General features: G+C 47.0%; 1 protein-coding gene across 1 annotated transcript; it reads left to right on the plus strand.

Moving 5' to 3' along the window:
• Window positions 1-3,706: 3,706 nt before the first annotated feature.
• Window positions 3,707-7,053, plus strand: LOC147985135 (uncharacterized). The gene is made up of 5 exons (XM_087541425.1): window positions 3,707-3,764; window positions 4,642-4,881; window positions 4,937-5,043; window positions 5,800-5,862; window positions 6,775-7,053. Exons 1-5 carry the CDS (start codon window positions 3,707-3,709, stop codon window positions 6,835-6,837), a joined length of 531 nt encoding a protein of 176 aa, XP_087397551.1. The 3' UTR covers window positions 6,838-7,053.
• The last annotated feature ends 13,623 nt before the right edge of the window (window positions 7,054-20,676 follow it).

Below are 20,676 nucleotides of genomic sequence, written 5' to 3' on the forward strand. Positions count from 1 at the left end.
GGTCGCCGGAGATGCAAATCCGAGGCTCGCCACCTCGACTGGCCTCGCCGGCGTGAAGTCGCCGGTGAGTTTGACCCCATTTGACCACGTTTGACCCATGTGGGCCCAGGTTGACTCCTCCCCTGAGCCTATGACAGGTGGGGCTGGCCTATTAATTAGGTTAGGATTAGTGTTGACTAATTATTAGTTAGACTAATGACCTGACACGCGGGACCCACTTGTCAGGTTTGACCTGGACATTCCCTTTGACCGCTGACGTCACCCTGACGCACTCCTGACACAATAACTAATTTCTGGATTTATTGTTATAAAGAAAATTCCAGAATTTTTTGCAAACTTCAAAAAATCATAGAAATTCAACCATAGCTCAGAATGAAATAAGTTATATATGAAAAATCATCAGAAAAATCCAATCTATCCATCTGTACCATTTTCATGCATGTTAAAGGAACTTAACCCTGCTGTTTAAATCAAACATGATAATGCACTCTTTTGAATTCATAACTTGAGTTAGTATTTGAATCTTGAATTCAAATAAGCTCAAACCCCTGGTTGTAGTTGCATTAGCCCAACACACTCATATTACCAAGTCACATTCATGCATCATATTGTTGCATTGCATTGATTGTGTTTTCCTTCTTTGTTGCCGGTATTTGTCCCCTCTCGATAGACGTGCTTCTGACGATGAGTTCAATGACACCGATGAAGAGATATAATATCTTCAGGAGTGCCAGGCAAGCAAAACCCCCCCTGTTCATTCCGATACAATCCCACTCTCTCGCTCTTGCTCTCTTTTACTGCATTAGGACAACAGCGATTCAATTGTTACATGCTGCGGTAGTTGAACCCCTTTCCTCTGCATGACCTGTCATTGCCACAGTAAATAGATGAAACCCACTAGTATGAGTAGGAGTTGTTTGAACCCTGATGTGCCTACTCATTCATGCTTGTTTGTCATGCCTGCTACTGCTTAGAGTTGAGTCAGGTCTGATTCATCGGGAATGAATTGGAACGTGGTGAACATGTCCTAATGTTGAGAGCTAAGTGTGTGAACACGATTTGGTAAAGGTAGCGGTGAGAGGCCATGTAGGAGTACATGGTGGGTTGTCTCATTGCAGCCGTTCTCAGGAACTGAGTTCTATGTTTTTGATCCATGAATAGTTACTACCACTCATTGGGATCCGGTAACTCGGCCCCACTCGGCTTATTAATCAACTCGATCTCTGTCCAGGAGTTGCAACTAGTTTCTGGTGTTTGTAGGTAGTGTTAGTAGTCTACCAAGTGGCACCCGGTACAGGTGGGCTTGGGACAGACTAGGCACAGTGGCACGGTGTACCAAGTGGCACCAGGATGGTGGGCTTGGGAACCCTGCACACATCATTTGGGGTCGTGAGCGACTCCCCGGTCGGATCTCCTTGCGGATGGAACCCGAATAGGCGATAAACCTGGACTAGAGACTTGTTGTTTAGTCAGGTCGTGGCCGACTCCCTCGCCCGGCTTCCTCTTGATGGTTGCCGAGGTACATGACGTGTACAGGGCGATAAGTGGCGAGAGCGTGTGTGAAGAAGTACACCCCTGCAGGGTTATCATTATCTATTTGAATAGCCAGATTCCTCGGATATGGAAACTTGGACCCCTTGCATAGTTCATAGACAAGTGAAAGTGGATATTCTAAAATGCGCAAGATAAGCGTGAGTGCTATGGATGGCGTTCTCGTAGGGAGACGGGGCGGATCCATAGTGGTATTGATATGGTGAATATGTGGACTCGTGTGCGCCACCTCAAAAGAGTTACTTGCAGCCGTAGTTCAGGTTAGCCACTGAGTCAAAGCTGGGTTGTTGTAGTCAAACTCCACCACCCCCCTTTGTTGATACTGATGCATATGTAGCTAGTTCTGATGTAAGTCTTGCTGGGTACATTTGTACTCATGTTTGCCTATTCTATGTTTTGCAGAGAGACGTCAGTCTCGCTAGTAGTTCCGTGTGGACTTCGACGTTTAGCTTGTTACCTCAGCTACGATCTTGTGCCTCAGCAGGATCTGGTAGATAGTCAGGCTTCTCAGCCTTTTTCATTTGTAGATGTCTGTACTCAGACATGTTAAGCTTCTGCATGTGTTTTGACTTGTATGCTCTGAATGTTGGGTCATGAGACCCATGTTTGTAATATCTCGCTCCTCGGAGCCTAATGTATAATACTCTGAGTCGTAGAATCTTGTTGTGATGCCATGTTGTATTGCACATATTGAGCATATTGTGTGCATGATTGAAATGCTTGGTATGTGTGGGATCCGACAACCTAGTTGTTTATCCTTGGTAGCCTCTCTTATGGGGAAATGTAGTCTTGTGCTTCCATGAGCCATAGTAGTCCGCTATAGCCCGGTTCATCGGAGTCCTGCTAGCCCAGCACTACTGCTCCGGAACACTTGACTGGCCAGCATGTGATTCACTTTGTTCATGTGTCTGTCCCTTTGGGGAAATGTCACGCGGTGACATCCGGAGTCCCGCCTAGCCTGCTACAGCCCGGGTTCCCGGAGTCCTGTTAGCCCAGTGCTACAGCCTGGATTCGCACGCTGCTGACCGACATGCTCGATGTTGATTCATGTATGCCTGTCCCCGTAAGTTAGTGCCACTTTGGGTTCACGACTAGTCATGTCGGCCCGGGTTCTCTGTCATATGGATGCTAGCGACACTATCATATACGTGAGCCAAAAGGTGCAAACGGTCCCGGGCCATGGTAAGGCGACACCCATGGGAATACCGTGCGTGAGGCCGCAAAGTGATATGAGGTGTTACCGGCTAGATCGACGTGACTTGGAATCGGGGTCCTGACAGTAGTACAAGCTAGAAAAGAATGCGAGATGTAACCTATATCACACTCCAAAGTCAAACGTGTCTTATGATAAGTGATTGTTGCAGGTTACACAACAGTAGTAATTTGATGTAAGAACATGGTGTGATAGACATATATTGTATGTTCTAGAAATAGGAACAAGTGTCTTATTCAAGTATAATGTGTAAAGTAAGCAGATGGAATTCAATAAAATTAGAAGCAATACAAGCTAGACATCACACATAACATGCAACCACATATAACAGTGCCAAGTTATAGGGAGCACCGGCGATGGTGCACTAGGGGAGACGTGCTCATCATAAACACAGCTGCGTTGAGTGTCTATGCATGTGTTGTCTTGGAAATCATCTTGGGGGGATGGAGGAGTAGAAACTATAGAGGCCCTCCATTTGGAAGGAGCACCTTTATCCGCTGCCTTGCTAACTTCCTTCCGCTTTATTTATTTTGAATTGTCAAGTAAAACCGACAAGAAAAAGCAATAAAATTCTCTCTTCAGAACTCATTCATGCATGATACTGACAATCACTACTTTGATGTAAGGCAAACACATGATACCCGGATGAAATATGTATGAAAAATAGGACGGCATGGCATGTTCACAACTGTTTGTGTAAACTAAGCAGAAACCATTCCAACAATAAGAAGCAATGCAAGCTAGAAACCACATGAAAGATGCAACCAAGATGAGTCTGCCAAGTTAAAAGCGTCCCATCATAAATGGAATTTCAACAAATTAGAAGCAGCGCCTGCTATAAATCATATGAAAGATGCAACTAATATCGCACTGCATATACTAAAGGTGCCTCGTCATATTGATTGATGCGGGATACAAAAAACAATAGTTTTATGTAAGGACATGCTTAATAGACAGATGTACTCTGTACTTAATATGGGAAGGCATGTCACATTAACAGGTATAATGTATAAGCTAAGCAGAATAGCACATGCAGTTTAACCAGATTGGAAGAATTACAATCTAGACACCATATGCAACATGCAACCACTTATCACGCTGCCAAGTTAGAGCAAGCACCTGCGATGCTAGTGTAGGGGAAATGTGGTAATGAACTACAGAGCTACGTTCACTATCTTCATCTAGCCTTGCTGTTTCTTGAGAATCATGTCAGGAGGCTGACGCTACATTCTTTAAATGAGGAGTAGTCCACTTGCTTGACTGCCTCATCATAAGTGATTGATGAGGGATACACAAGAACATTAGTTTGGTGTAAGAACATGCTTAATACACAGATGTACTGGTATGTACCAAAAACAGAAAGGCATGTCATATTCAAAGGTATAATGTGTAAGCTAAGTAGATGCAATTTAAGCAAACTGGAAGCAATACAAGCTAGACATCCGGCTGGAGTGGTGAGCATGATCATCTAGGACCTGAGAGCCTAGTGGGAGGCGGGCTACTTCGCCACCATCACGGCTTTTTAGTTGTCTTCCAGGTGATGCCTGTCTTTGTTGGGCTTGTCACTGTCTCGGCCAGTGCCCTGACTAGCTATTTATCTTCTTGTGCTCACTGGATGGTGGTTCATGTAAAAAATATCTTTCATTATCTTAATAAAGACCGACTTCGGCCTTTCGAATACAAGCTAGACACCATATGGAACATGCAACCACATATGACACCGCGAAATTAAAGCAAGCACCTAGGATAGTGGTTCATTGCGAGTGAGGTCATCAACTCTAGAGCTACGTTTAGGCTTTGTTCGTTTAATCCCCGCCTTCGCCGGCATCAGTGGGGTTTTGGCCTAATCCACGTGCTTTTGACCCCGGTCGGGGTAGTATCCCGACCTACCTTATATGCGTCTTCGGTTAAACCCGGCTGGGTTGATATCCCATCCAAATCCACCCCAAACCACAGGGATTTCACTGGGTTTTCACCCACGTCTCCCCACCCGTGGAACAAAACCAGTCGTCTCAGTCTTCTCGGCTCGAAAGAAAAAGGAGGAGCGGGCGAGAGCGGCGGCGGTGCCGACGCCGACAGGGAAGAACTAGGCGACGGCGAGGGGACGGAGAGGGCGATCTCTCTCCTCCACTGAAGACCGGGTGCTGCGCCATCCTTCTACCTCGCCCCCACTCTCCCCAAGTCAGCAGCCGATCTGCGACCCTCTTCTTCCATCCCCGGCGCGAGCTCGGCGGCCGCACCAACCTACTCCGGTGGCCCTCCCCAACGTTTCTATGCCGGTAAGATCTTCTCCCCCACCCTTGTTTCCTTCCTCTCCCCCCTTTTGATTTCTAGGGTTTCCCGTCCCCTTTTCCACCGGTGACAAGGGCCGTCTTGCCGGCGAGGCTCCACCTCTCCTCTCTGCTTACTACAGCTTCCCAGTACCCTCCTCTGTACTTGCTCTACCTGTGATTTGGTGCAAATGGTGTACCTAGTTGAATCTAACCAAATCTGCTACATAGTCGAATCTTTTTGTCAATGTCATTAGCAGTGCACATATATGCTACTAGTAATCTAGTATTTATTTGTCCCTGAGATTCAGTACTATATTTGCAGCTACCTGTAGAGAATCAACAAGATGCAATTGTAGCAATATAGTTTTGTCAATGATATCCTTGGGAGGTGAGAAAAGTTGAGTTTTATGTAACTGAGGTGAACATCAACTACATGAATTTTTTCTGATAGTGGGGGTGAAGAGAAATTTAGGTAAAATGCTCTGAGATCAAGGCATCTTGAAGCCATGCAACTACGACAGTGCATTTTACTAATTTAGATGCAGAAAGTTTTACTTGTCAGAACATATAGAATATATTGAGATGTGTAGACATAAAATGTTTTTGTAATAAGAGAAAAAAATATATTGCCTCCATTAGAACGATAACTGTTTCATACCACTTTATGTTGCTTGACCTGACTTGTATGTGCTACATTAGAACGATAACTGTTTCATACTACTTTCGATGTCTAAATCTGCATTTTGCCTCCATTTTCTGTAGGCCAGCTTCACCGCCTCACAGCCGCAGCAAGACCCCGCTTGGGGCAGCATCGTGAAGACTAAGGTATATTAATCTTGATGTACATACTTGGTTTTCTTTGTACCCTACTGGGACTCGCATCTTCATCTAGCTCACATGAACCTCCCTTGTTCATCTAGTAACCTGAAGCTGATGGCTCAAGTAGCCCACATGAACCTCCCTTGTTCTCTTATTTCCTTGCAAGATCATCTAGAATATGCAAGAATCCCCCTTGTAGCTATTTTCATGCATACTGGTCTTGAACACCCAGAATATGTGTAGTTTGTGCATCCATTGGTATCCGCCAGATTTCATAACTTTTTATCTGAAATTTGATTTCCCTAGAATGCACCATGATAAATGCTTATGAGATGAGAATCCATTCATGTACATCATCTTATCTTGTCCTTTTTTATGTACTTATCTTGTCCTTTCTTTGTCCTGTTTTCCCCTGATTATGACTGTAATGGAAGCTCTTATTTATACAGTGCATATTGGAACTGAATTGATCTATCTCCGCATTTCATTTAATTTTGCTTTGCCCTCCTTTTGCAAGTATTATTTTGTACCAAAGAAAGAAATCTTTTTTTTGCGGGGAAAGAAAGAAAGAAATCTTTGTTCATAAACTTGTGATTTTGGTACTGTTCTCTGAAAGTAGACCATAGTTTTTTGTGGTCATACGAATTTAGTGTATTCTTACACGATGTATAACGCTATATCATTGATATATATGCCTGGTTGTTCATTTCTAATATTATTATTCTGTGCTGCTATTTGCAGCTTTCCATTGGAAGATCATTTGTTTAGTGGATATGGATGCGATGTTGCTGCCCATTTGATCCGTGAAATTTTGAAATCAATGCATGATTATTTTATGATCTTTCTTTGCTAGCTGGTCATCAATGCTTTGATATCAGTCCTTTGATGTGGACTAATCGCCCTTTTTTGCCAATGCAGTGCATCAATCACTACGGAAGCGACATCGGCGAGATTAGAGTCGTTTGTTCTATACAGCAATAATTTGATCATGGTCGGAAATATAATAATATTGTACATCGGTGATTGTTGATTAGGGTCGTTTTTTGACTTCTAAATATTCAGAATTCATGTTATAGTTTGATATTTTTTCTTCTAAAATATCAACTTGCAGCAAGCTTCTCATATAATGTTTTGTTCTGACGCAACAAAAATACTGTTATGCGGATTTGGTGCTTGGATGTATGAAATTTATAGCAAGTTTGTTGTGTGTGTGATGTTCTTTTGATTTGGTGCAAAGAACAACGATAGGAGGTTTAGTTGATTTGGTGCTGAAGTGTACAAAGGCCATTGATGGGAGGTTGCCGGGGACTAACCGAACACATATTGTTGTACAGGGATTAGCAGGGTTTGTTGGTTAGGGGATTGGGTGACGAGGTGGGGATCACCAAATCCCTGTGTGGGTCTAATCCCCTAGAGGTTTGGTTCCAGTGGAACCGAACAAAGCCTTACCGTCTCCGTCTGCTGACACTGCACCCTTTATAGCGCTGTAACGTGTCGTGCTTACCCGCATAGAAAGCTGGAGCAACTTCTCTATTTTCTTTTCTGCTTCTCTCGAGGCAGACTTTGAAATACCCTTGCATAAAAACACAATAGTGAGAGTATGGGTGTAGTGTGTGCAGAACTAGTGCACTGTAAAAGTAGCAGATAGCAAGTGGCTGAAAAATAAATGATAGGAGACATATGATAGCTCTAGAACATTGCATGGCAAACAAAATTAGATTCTACTCCGTGTGATTTTGTAATATATGAGCACAGGAAATGCAGGTACTCCTCTAGCACACCACCACATGTGGTCATATCAAGATAACAGTCGACTGAAAATAAATAGGTCAATCGGTTTTTTAATGAACTGTCCGATCTATAAGGAACAGGCAGATGGCTTTCGTCTACCTCCCGGTAGTCATTGTTGATGATCTTTCTCGAACCGCCAGCGAGCACCGGCCCAAACCCCTGCCTCCGCTGCCCCGCCCTCCCCTCGACCTCACAACACCGCCATGCTTAGCAGCGCCCCCAGGCCATCCCTTTAATCCCGGCCGACCTCCAGATCAGGCGCCAGTAGCTCTAGGCCCCACACGCCCCTAAGATAAACACCGAACTGCTGCTTCCCCTGCGTAATAGGCGGACTAGCGCCTGTTACGCTGGGGAATGCTTCCGTTAATTGGGAATCAACTGACCAGGAATTGAAATTCAGGGGGGCGACGGACCTCTAGCTAATGTGAAATAGTATATGAGGAGAAACCTTGTGCATTGCGAGTTACTAGGAACATCTAGTATCAAGAAGAAGCGGTCAACTAGTGTCTTCTGTGGGATGAATACCGTGCAAGCAGACATGTAAGATTTGCACGAATAAGGGAAGAGGAGTACCATTATCGGTTGCCAGTGTTGTCTCCTCCATATGTTGCGGCGATCTTCTTTTTTTTTCTCGGGGGAACCGATGTTTTGGAGAACCGTGGATCCTTGGACAAACCCATGGCCAAATTGTTGACTGTGTTGCCGTGGCCGTATATCAGCAGAGGGGAAGCAGATCCGAGGCGGCGAAGGACGGCGTAGTACGAGCAGCTCCGGTGCGGTGGAGGGTGGCGAAGTTGGAGCGGCAGTGGTGAGGCGCAGGACGGCGTGGTTGAACTGGCTCGGGTACGGACGGCTCGGCCTCGGCTTTAACTACTAGCCGTGGAGGGCGTTGCGGTTGAGGTTGCGGTGGACAACGGCGTCGGGGTATCGGCTCCGGCGTGTTGGAGGAGGACGGTGGTTGATGGGTGGGATTGGGTGGTGGACGCAGGACGCCAGGGTTTCGCGGCTGGTGGAGAGGTAGTTTTTGCGCCGACGGAGTATGAATGGCGAATCGGACGGGTGGGTGGGGGGAGAGGGGAGAACCATGTTTCGGTCTAGGACGCGCTTGTTTTTTTGGCTTTTTTGAACAGAAGATGGGCCACGCTTGTTTGAAATTTGGGGAAAGTACAAACTTTGCCCCCCTCTTAAATTTCGGACCTACTGCGGGTCGGGGGTTGGATGGTAATCTCAGGTGTCCCAAATAGTGGGCGGGAGCGATTTCGGCCGCACGCATGTGTGCTTAGGCGACCATTGTGTATGAATGTTTTTCGGAGGCGGATGCGTGGCGTCTAGATGAAGCTACAAACCTACCCCGGATTAAACCTTTGGACGTCGGGCCGGTAGGTTTCACGGGTCGGAGTTATTAGAAAAGTAATTTCCTTGTACTACCAAACATTAGTCTCATGCGGTTTCGGGCGAGTAGAGGCTCTTTTGGCGCTTTGTTCAAAATTTTGAAACACAAGCATTCACGTTTAGAGTACTCTTGAACTTTGAGGATTGACCTAAATAGACAACATTAAATTTGACACTGTATGTTTGAAAACCTCATTAAATTATATGCTTCTTTTTGAAATTTTGTCACTTGAAAATCCTATAACTACAATTATTTTGGAATGGAGGAGCTAAAGTTGAATCTATTTGGTACACAACTACATATGCTATTATGTACAAAATCAGAGCAAAGATTGGTGCCCCCATAATTTAGGTATGATTTACAAATGCCATGATATCAAATTCAAATAATTGAATGGACGTCATGTTGAATTCGATTTATTTAAACCACCTTAAGTTGAATTCAAATGTATGCTAGTTCATAGGTAGCTATTTATAATGTTCATTTTGTAACTTTCGTATGTATAATGTGCTTTACACACAAAACATGAACTATACTCATGTTTATATTCGATTGCTAAAGCGATGCATTGTCTGGAGTTCAAAATACTAACTATGTGGATCAATTGTGTCAAATAATAACATAGACATGCTCAAATTCGACAGAATCTAGATGTCTGATGGATCAATGACCGTTCCTTACGCGAACTGCAAATATCATGATCCCATCCTAATATTTGGATACAATTTATATCTTTAATCAATGTGTATAGCAGTATTTTACGCGTAGTTTCACTCTCCATCGGTGGTCTCTCACACATGCTCACACACTCTCTCCCGAGGTGTCTTTCTCGCACACATGCTCTCGATATAACCATCCCTCCCTCTCATAACCATTTACGACTGTTTTCACTAACCTTTACGACAAGCACTCTTCCTCTCGCAAGCATACACACGCACAATCCCCATCGACCCTTTCTATATACATAGACATGCCTATGTGTCTCATGTATGCACATTATCTTTAGGCCTGTCTCTCACGCAGTTTCTCACACCTCTCTTCCTAATCGACGAGTATCATTCTAGTAGAGCATTCTATAGGATGCCCCTTAAAGTTAGGTTGGATGAATAGTAATATCAGAGATAAAGGGGTTACCTTAGTCCGAGAACCTAGGGTTACAAATCCTAGCCAGCTTTGTCAGTGGACACAGAGTCCTTCACAATTATGCTATCTTTGTCTTGTATGACTAGTCATCAATTGGTCTCCCTAAATGCGTCATGGGCCGACCAATGTGGCGCAGGACGGAACCGAACGAAGGGCCTCACCTCGACCCACCGGATCTCACACGGTGACACACCCTCTGCCCCCACGTCTCGTTATCTTCTCACACCCACACATACCAACACAGACACCACACACAAAAAAATATTCTCCTGGTGGCTCTATCCAGTCCCCCCTTGCATATACACACTCATGGGAATCTCTCGCCGTGATGTCATATTCATCTCTCTCTCTAGACCACTCTCATTTCTCGTGCTATCTCTCACACGCCCCCCACCGGCCCCTCTATCCATGCCTCTCTCGAATACGTAATACACACACAGACCTCTCTAGGCCCTACCAAATGCATCAACTACACATTCACAGATGTTACATCACGTACCCCATTGATCTAAAAAAAACCCTCTCTTCACGTTTGTTTCGCATACACCATTCCTTTTGAATAAAGTGTGGCCCAAAAATTATTTTAGAATTTCTACATATATACAACATTACAAAGTTATATGGAGGAGTATGAACGCTAATTTGCATTGCATGGTGCCCACAATGATATTTATTCCGCACTGTGAATTTCTATATTTTTATACTATATATGAAGTTAGTCATAATAAAGAGAAATGAAGAGCATCTCTCTCTCCATCGCATACCCCCCCTCTACGCCCCTTTCACGTACGCACACAAACTATCTCTAGGTCCTATAAAAGTAAGCCCCCATCACGTTCATGCATGTTTCATCTTTCTCTCACGATATATACAGTGACGATCATTGTATTTGAAGAGAAAGCACAATACATGCATTGGACTTCAGAATCCACTCATTACGGTCACCATTTACATTTTGTGGTTATTATACAGTCACAGGCTCACCGTACAACTCTATATTTGCTCTAGACACGACTAGTTGACCAGTTAAACGCTCCACATGGCACCTCTAGTGTTGCATCACATTATCTCACTACCATCGGGCCCACCTGTCGGCTTGTATCTACTCTATATCTACATTCTTATAAAATACACTCTTATAAAAAACACACTTGGTGATGATGGTGTGCCTGCCATCCTGCAATATAGGTCGTCCGATTTATATCTGATGGATAGGAAAGAAACTATGGCAATTTTGCAAAAAGATACCCACACACCTCTCACATTTACAAATAAGGCCTTCCCTCGTTCATCCTTTTCTCTCACAAGATAAACTAGTCATACAAGTGCATCTTGATGTTACGTGCAACGCACAGGCATCTTGCTAGTAAGAATGAAAACAAACAAGAAATAAATATTAGACGGTGGTTCGAAGTCATGACCGCGGGCACAGCAAACAAGGTGGCCCTGTATTGGTATGCTGAGCCGTCTATTTTAACACACAGGAGCTGGTGTGGTGATTATACACACACACGCACGCATGCACATGAACTGCATGCACGCAACACTCACAGGAACACATGCACCCACACACGCACGCAACACTCACACATACACACGCAGCCACACACGCACGGAACACTCACACGCACGCATGCATGCACACACCAGTACACCACACGACCAACACACACTCTCACGCTCAAGTTATCAACCTACACGTGCATGCGCACACATCAGGCCCTGACAGACACATACAAAACCAAGTCAACAGTGTGCAATCCGATGCTAAACCGTGAGCAAGTGACCATATAATCACTGTAAAACGTATATAGTGACCGTAATAAGCTTATTCTGAAGTTCGGTGAACGTATGACGCTTTTCTCTCTGTAGGCCCTCCAAAACTACATCTCTACACGTTCTGACATGTTACATCTAAGAACTATGCAATACAACACTACTACTACACTCCAACACAATAAATCATATGTGTTTTTAGTTTTACTAGATATCATATTGTTACTTAATTATTCAGTTTGCATACATTAAAATTGCCTTTGAAATGTATGGCCAGTATCATATACCGCGCGGGAAAATCCCACCGTTTCCTGTTTAATCAGGTTTGTATCGATGGATCGTGTGAAACAACAAAATTATAGTACTATATAGTACAAGTGACAGTTCACTGGGCCGTCGTGTCGTGTACTCCTCCGTCGTAAGAGTGGAGCGCTCACTTTCATAAATCTTCTAATCCCTTTCGCCGACATGTGGGACATCAAGCTACCGGGTCCACGTACCATACCGGAATACAGTGCAGAGTAGTCGGGGTGAAGCACCCAGTCATGGCACCGACGTAGTAATGAGCAATGAGGCGTCAAATCACAACGCCGCACCTTTCCCGTAGTTAAGTTGGAGGGACAAAGTAATAATGCTAAAAAAGAAGTTGGAGGGACGAAGCAACCATCATTTCACTCGTTGCTGAATCCGCTTCTCCCTCATCTTCTTCAAGTTAACCATGCGTTGCTTCTACCGTTGTTCTGCCTTATGTGCGACACGGATCGGCTTGGTAAAGCACTGATGGGACTGCATGTTAGTATACCGCCAAGACAACGTCCTCTAAAAATAAGAAACCTCCCCCGCCATCCGCGCGGCAAAATCACCTCCTTTTTACTAATCTTGATTCTATAAGTTTTTAGATCTATATAATTGAGATTTGTATAGATAGCACAGAAGAGCAAAACCAAGTGGTACGGTTAAGGGTATCCACAATGTGTAGCCAAATGTGAAAATAGCTTTTGGCATCGTGGGAACCATTGTGGACGGTGTTACCAAAGCCAAAATGATGGAACCGAAGCTCCCTGATTGATTCATTGATTGAATGAATAGAAAAATGCAACGTCTCTCCTCTTTCTCCCGTGCTTGGACGCATGTCCAGTATAGAGCACAGAGTCTAATCCCCTGTCCCTTCTATCACAAATCACAAAACAGTGAGGCGTCAAATCACAAAGCACGGATGAAGCAACCATCATTTCACTCTTCGCTGACTCTGCTTCTCCATCGTCTTCTTCAAGAAACCATCTCACCGCACTAAGCTGTACGGATGACGCTATTGTGTACTAGTAGTACTAGTACATTTACGCGTCCTTTGGTTCAACGGACTTCCTGGATGCAAATAAGGCGGTTGTATCGGCTTACAGGTGACACTTGCGAATGACTTACCGTGGTCTCCCTCAATGGTGTTCTCCGTCGAACGCACTTCGCCAAACCACAACGTTAGAGATGGGGAAGGAAGTCAAATATAATAGTTACTACCTCTATTTTTTTGTACACAAGGCCAGTATATCAAAATTACAATTCGCAAAAGGCCACTAACACTAACCGAGGCAAAATTTATGGGGTTTTCTTACCCTTGCTTTATAGCTGTGCATGCAGCCTGGGAGTGATGACAGATCAAACGCATGCATGCAGCATTCATATAAGAGGCAGGGGAAGCGCGCTTGCGGAGAATCCGAGAAGACTCAAGCAGGAATCAAGGAAAAGGAGCCAATGACTCCATGCGTATTAATAGCCATACATTTCTCTAGGTCCTTCCATGCAGGGGTAAAATTGTCCAAAATAATGCACGGGGTGGTCTGCTTGGTATGCGTGCGCCGAGTTATACGCAAACTAAAAAAGAACGGAGGGAGTATACTAGCAACCAAGGACATTAATATCCCCTGCATGCATGCGGAAGTGAGAAGGTTGGTTTACATGGCGCTGCATTAATCAAGCGATGAGGAGTGAGATGGTTAGCTCTTTGGGCTTTGGAGAAAAAAATACGCATTAATTGACACGTGAAACAAGGATTTGTATCGATTAATCCTGTGAAGGAAAACCCCACCTTTCTTTTTTAACACTAGTACTCCTAGTACGTACTTATCCTGTTTGGGTCTAGGCCTTGCATTGCCATACTTCGCCACACATTTTTGCCAAGCTTGCCTAAAGTTTTCATAATGAAAAGGAGGTACACTTGCGCACGGCTGTCGCTGTCGCACCACAGCCTCACACGGTCGCTCCTGCACGCCGCGGTCGCACCGCACCCTCACACGGTCGCTCCTGCACGCCGCGGTCGCACCGCACCCTCACACAGTCGCTCCTGCATGCCGCAAACCCAACCAAGGGAACACACATGTGAACAAACCAAACTCAGCCATCCTACCGCTGACACATAATTTTCGTTCATAGAGTATGTTTATCCAACCTCATGTTGGGGAGTATCCATATGGCCCTTGTGGTGGTTTGTTGGGGAAGAAGAAGAGGTGAGGAAGAAGGGTTAGGAGACGTAGGATATTCATCAAACCACCTGAAATTGTAGACTTACCCAAGTCAGGTGACTTGCATAACAATATATGTTTTTACACAGCAAATGATCCATAAAATCAACAACATAAAGAAAAACTATCACTGCTCGCGAACGAGACAACCTCGTCGTCTTTGGCTGCCGGCGCGAACTAGCCGTAGCTGCCCACGTGTGTGTCCGCACTGTGGTTGTCCTCGGCCTCCAGCTACTCGTTCACGCGGAGCATGTAGGCTCTCTGCACAGACGAGAGCACCGCCCGGTTCAAGTCAAGGACATCCGGTTCCGCCTGCAGGAGGGCCTTGATGGAGCGGCATCCATGTGCTCCGCGTCAAGTCGAGCCTCCGCCGCCCGGTTCAAGTCCAGGACGTCCGGTTCCGCCTGCAGGAGGGCCTCGATGAGAGTGGCATCCGTGCGCTCCGCGTCGAGTTGAGCCTCTGCCGCCCGATTCAAGTCCAGGACATCCGGTTCCGCCTGTAGGAGGGCCTCGATGGCAGCGACATCCGCGCGCTCCACCTCAAGTTGAGCCTCTGCCGCCCGGTTCACATCCACGACATCCGATTCCGCCTGCAGGAGAGCCTCAATGGCAGCGGCATGTGCGTGCTCCGCGTCGAGTTGAGCCTCTGCCTTCTGGTCCTCCTTTAGTATCGCCAGGTTGAACCGCTGGTCCGCCTACACCATGGGGGACTCAGACGCCGGCACGAAGTCGACATCCATCATCTCATACCCATCGGGGGCCTTCTGCACCGCGACCTCCGCCATGAACATTGGATCGGCTTCCTCCTCCTCGTAGCTTGGCTCCAGAGAATTCAGGGATTGGCTCGCCACAAAGAGAGCTTAGGAACAAAGGTCTGTGGCGCCGACCGCCGCCACGATTTCTGCGCGGTGCTCCGGCGTCAGCATCTTGTAGTACGTGATCTTGCGGCGCACCATGGTTTTCCGGCGAACTAGGGGACGCTTTATGCGGGCTAGGGGATCGAAAGGTGGGGGAAGGGGATGGAGATTAGGTGTGATCTTAGGGCAGTGGCTGGCGTAGGCCGAGCAACGAAGGTTCTGGTGTGAATAGTGGTTCTGGTGACGACCGTTCAATCGGTTTTGACTATACATCGCTCTTGTCGCGTTCGCGTTGCAGCCCGGCAAGCTGGACCCTCCACATCGCTCAACGAATGGAACGCGCTTCATCTTGCGTTTTCACTCGCTTGTGGGACCGTAGTTGAGAGCAAATAGACGTCCCTCCCCCTCCCCCGCCCGCGTCATTTATACTACCACTCCCTCCGTTTTATGCGGAGTAAATAAAAACAGAGGGAGTATACTATGTATGGGGATACCCTGACGTGGCCAAACCCATTGAGTAACTGACATGCGGGGCCTAGCGAGCATGGGGTCCGCCAGTAAGTGACCGAAAGGGAGGGCAAGGCAGGGATACCTACATCATAGGATCCACTTCCACTACTACTCCCTCCTTCCATTTACTATACATGGCCTAATGCGTTTTTCGAGGCTAACTTCGACCAAATGTTAGAGTAATAATATATGACATGCAACTTACACAAAGCATACTCCCCTTACTTTTCACATCTCTATCCTCCACATAGGCCCTATATAAATGGAAGGAGGGAGTACTACTATGAGCACTACATACTCTAGTACAGATGTTGTCAGTAGTCTACTAGTACTATTGGACAGGGAGCTTAAAAAAGTTACTATTGGACTGGCTATACGTGGCGAAATACTAGTAGGAAGAGCATGCGCGAGAACAAGCACATTCACGTGGTTGAAAACATATTGGAAACCATCTCGAATATGAATCTAGGAGTACTTATGAATCTTTCGATATTGATTGGGCGTTGTTGAATGTTGATACTTTTTTGATCAAAGTAGAGATACTTTGACTACACATAAAACTTATATGTAAACTAGAAAAAATAGGAGGGAGTATATTGTACATTCAAAAATGAAACGAACATTGAATACCCTTTATATATGATTTGCGGATGCTATGATCACCAGTTCAAAATTTTGAATCCGCATTAGGTATCACACATGCCCCCACTCTTCTCTCTCGATTTCATCTCGGGGTCCGGAGATTGATTGAAAGAGGACTAGGGTGGGTACAATACGTTCGTTTCGCTTATGAAAGTACAATATACTCCCTCTGATCCCCACAGACCCCCACGGGTCATTTCTATCATAGAAACATACCAAACCTTTATCTGCTTGCACGACATGCAATTGATCTCTGAACATCAATCGATCTCGTCAACATGTGTGGAGGCATGAACCGAATGGGATGTCAAAACTAAGATGCGAAGCGACATGTAGTGGAGGAAAAGTGAAACTTTAAATGAATCGTTTGTTTGTATGCATGTCAGACAAATTACAAAACATTGGAAATACAAGCATGGTCTAGGCCCACATGCGAATGATACTCAGCGGTATGTTCAAATGAGGCATCCGGGAGGATGGACTAGACCGCAGGGCGACATGATCTATGGAGAAGAGGGTTGGAGAGGAATGAGAAATAAGAAAACTTCACATGATTATACTTGAATGGCTCAAATAAACAATAAGTTGTCTCGCTTGGCGAACATAGTGAAAGGCCGAATGTGCAACCCGGAGCACTGACACTCGAATATGGCCGGGAAAACAGGGAAATTGACATGTGGGGCAAACCTATCGGGACAACGTAGCGCAGACTAGTCCAATGGAGGAGCTAGCCCATGACCTCCTCGCCACCGGCAACCGTTCATGTGGGTCGTGGGGGCAAACAACGTGGCACAGCTCCAGCACTGCCTCTGGACACGGCGACCGCGGTGAGCGACACACTCATCATCGCTAGACACGGTCGGTTTCAGTGTGCCGAGGGTGGCGTTAGTGCGGTGGCACAACCAACAGTATGTTTGCTTTGTGCCCAAAGTTGCCCCATCAAAGCATTGGGTAGCCAAAATTTTGGTTGAGGTTTTGGTTGCCCATGATTTTGCCGACATTGGCAAGATAAATGAACTAGAGTTGGCTAGAGTTCATTGGCATGCCAAAAAAATGGCAACCATCCAAACAAAGACCAATCTTTGGGTCATGACCAAAATTTTGGTAAGGTGAACTTTGGCCACAATCCAAACACACCCCAACACTCTGCTCGTCGAGGATGCACGGGGCGTCGGGACACGTCCGCGGAGTGGTGTAGCGTGGTCAACTGCATCCTCAGGACCTGAGACCATGCTAGGTTGTCTTGCTTTTTCAATGACATGCGGGGATCGCATGTGAGCAAAGGGCAGCTCCAACGTTGCCACGACCACAGCTGACTACCCTGGCACAACAAAAACCCTCGTCCCTCGCGCCGTCGCGCGGTGCGTTCCCAGACAGCGCGAACTGCCCGCATTCATGCCGTCCGTTCGTATGCCGTCGTTAAGAGGGTCGGTTCCCGAGGAACCAACTCCGGCGACTTAATGACGCACCAGGACACTTGGCCTCATTGGAATGGGCTACTTAAAGCGGCAACGCCCAGCTAACCTCCACACCATAGCGCATCGTCCTCCTACCTGGCACCACATCCATCATGACCGCAAGCGCGGATGCTCTGCAGTAGAGCTTGTCTTTAGGGATGAAGCTCGAGGTCGCCGCCCTCGCTCAAGTCGCCTCTCGCGACGCAATAGCGGCGTAGCCGGACGCGGACGCGAACGCACAAGCGGTGGCCATGCTGGCGGCCGACGATGGGAGCACCATTAGCCACGCATCCTACTTGCCGCCGTCCAACGTCCGGCACCGCCGAGGTCGGGGGCTCCTCCGAGGATGAGTAGGGCATGGGAGGCGGTAGGGCATGCATGGTGTGCCAATTGGCCGGTTTGTATCCGTGTTCTACTCTCCCTCGCCGGAGACCGCACCTTCACTTCACGGGTCTGTAAGCCCACCCCCGTACATAGATATCGCAGATGGAGGACGTCAGTCGCCGCCGTAGAATAGGTTGAGGGTCGGGTTTCTTTTATTTTTTTGTCCTATAAATGTTCAAAATGCAATGAAAATCTGTCGGATTTCGGGTTCCGGCAGACCCTTGAGGTTCGAACACTGGGGTGCGGGCAGAGATTTCGCCTCCTACCTACCTGCACCCCTCCGCCTCGCTAAGATCTAAGCAATGGAAAGAACAACACGAAGGACATAGGGTTTATACTGGTTCGGGCCACCGTTGTGGTGTAATACCCTACTCCAGTGTGTGGCGTGGTGGATTGCCTCTTGGGCTGATGATGATGAACAATACAAGGAAGAATAGCCTCACGAGGGTCTGCTCTTGGTTGGGGCGATGAACTGCTGGGAGGAGTTCAGTCACCCTTCTCTCTCTCTCTCTCCCTCCTTCTCTTTTCCTTCTCTCGTCTTTTTTCTCTTCCCTCGTCCCTCCCTCTTGTTCTGTGGGTGGTTGGTCCTATTTATAGAGGCCCTGGTCCTCTTCCCAAATATCGAGCAGGAAGGGAGCCAACAATGGCGGGCTAATTTGAAGGGGGGCAGCTAGTACCAGCTATCCTGACAAAAGTAGTCTTCGCCTGCACAAAGCTCTGGTGGTGATGCCGTCTTGGGCTCCACAATGACCTCCGTCTTACAGTCCTCCTGGTCTTGGTCTTGTTGCACCGAAATGGCAACCTTTGCCTGATGCCTCGGTACTCCGCGGCTGCGCTTGCCCCCTTTGCACCGAAGAGGAAAGGAGGACACTGCGCGGGCTGGCACCCGCCTGACGCCTTTGGTCGTCATGGCTTGTGTCACGGGCACCTCGTGAGGTACCCCGCCTTGATCTCTCCGCCTCCTCGCGAGCCAGCCTGGTGAGGTCGTGCCTGAGGAAGCTCCGCGTCGTTCGCCCCGCGAGGCTTGGCCCCTCGCGAGGGTCTTGAGTCTGTGTTGGTGAAGATGGGCCGTGCTGGGCCCCCTTTTGAGCCATGCCGCAGGACGCAGGCAGGCAAGTCTGGGGACCCCCGTTCCCAGAACACCGACAAAATCTGCCGTGTTTTCATTAATATCGGCCGGTGTATATGAACTTTCACAATAATATAGTATATTGTAGGAGTACTAGCAAGATGCCCGTGCGTTGCATGGAAGATCAAGATCTTGTGGGAGAAAAGGATGAATGAGGGAATGCCTTATCTGCAAACATGGAGAGGAGTGCGGGTAAATTGTCATAGTTTCCTTCCTATCCGTTAGATATAGATCGGACGGCCTATATTGTAGGATGACAGGCACACCATCATCACCAACTCTTCTTTTTATTGAACCGAGACAAAGGTAACATGCGAAGTAAAATAAGCACATAGGGTCTATAATACACAATTTATCTTAGGCACTCCAATAGTACGTCCACTACACATTCACGCATTTCACATCTTTCTACATCTAGAGGAACCTACGAAAGCTTTAACGTAAATTGCCTCTCTCTCTCTCATCCCCTGATTTTCATGGTGGTGGGCCCCTCCCTCCCCCCAATCTACAATCAACAGCTCACACGTTTCACATTACGTTAACTACGTAACTGGGATTATGTATATGTAGCATTACTCGTCCTAAAAAACCCAACTAAGTCAACCTCCCAGCATATCGCGCGGGAAAAGACCCGGCCACGCCGTTTTAGTCGGGATTACCGGATTACTAGTAGTAGTATCGATGGATCGCGCGAAGAAACAAGTTTTTTTTATGGGGCGAATCACTAGTTTAAAAGGAAAAAAGGCAGTACACTCACAGCACCCCTCTCGCGGTCGCATTGCACCCCACACACGTTCGGTCCTGCACACGGCTCACGCAAACGGAACACGCTTCGGCTTGCCTCTTCACTGACACGTGGGACTGCACTTGGAGAAATCGACCATGCGCCAAACTCCCCCCGCCCACCGCACGAAAATCCTCCCTCACCCAAAAATTCCCCCCAAATCCTAGATTCAACCGCCCTTCGGCCAACTAGCCAATAATATACCCCAAACCCCCTTCCCCTGTCCCCTCCACTCCATTCACTCCGCCAAAGCCGCACTCCCCACCGCGCCGATACATCGGCGCCGTGGTTCATTGAGGGGATGCACGGTGATCCTCTCGCTCCCACAGTATGATCTCGTAGACTGCCGTCCTCTAGCCGTGCCGCCACCGCTGGCGACGTTCTTGTGGAGGCGCCCGGTGGTCAGCGCCGCCACCGCTGGCGATGTTCGTGTGGAGA

This window comes from Triticum urartu, chromosome 2A (genome assembly GCF_056163025.1).
Source record: "Triticum urartu cultivar PI428250 chromosome 2A, HENAU_Tu73, whole genome shotgun sequence".
In the NCBI taxonomy this organism is placed as follows: domain Eukaryota; kingdom Viridiplantae; phylum Streptophyta; class Magnoliopsida; order Poales; family Poaceae; genus Triticum; species Triticum urartu.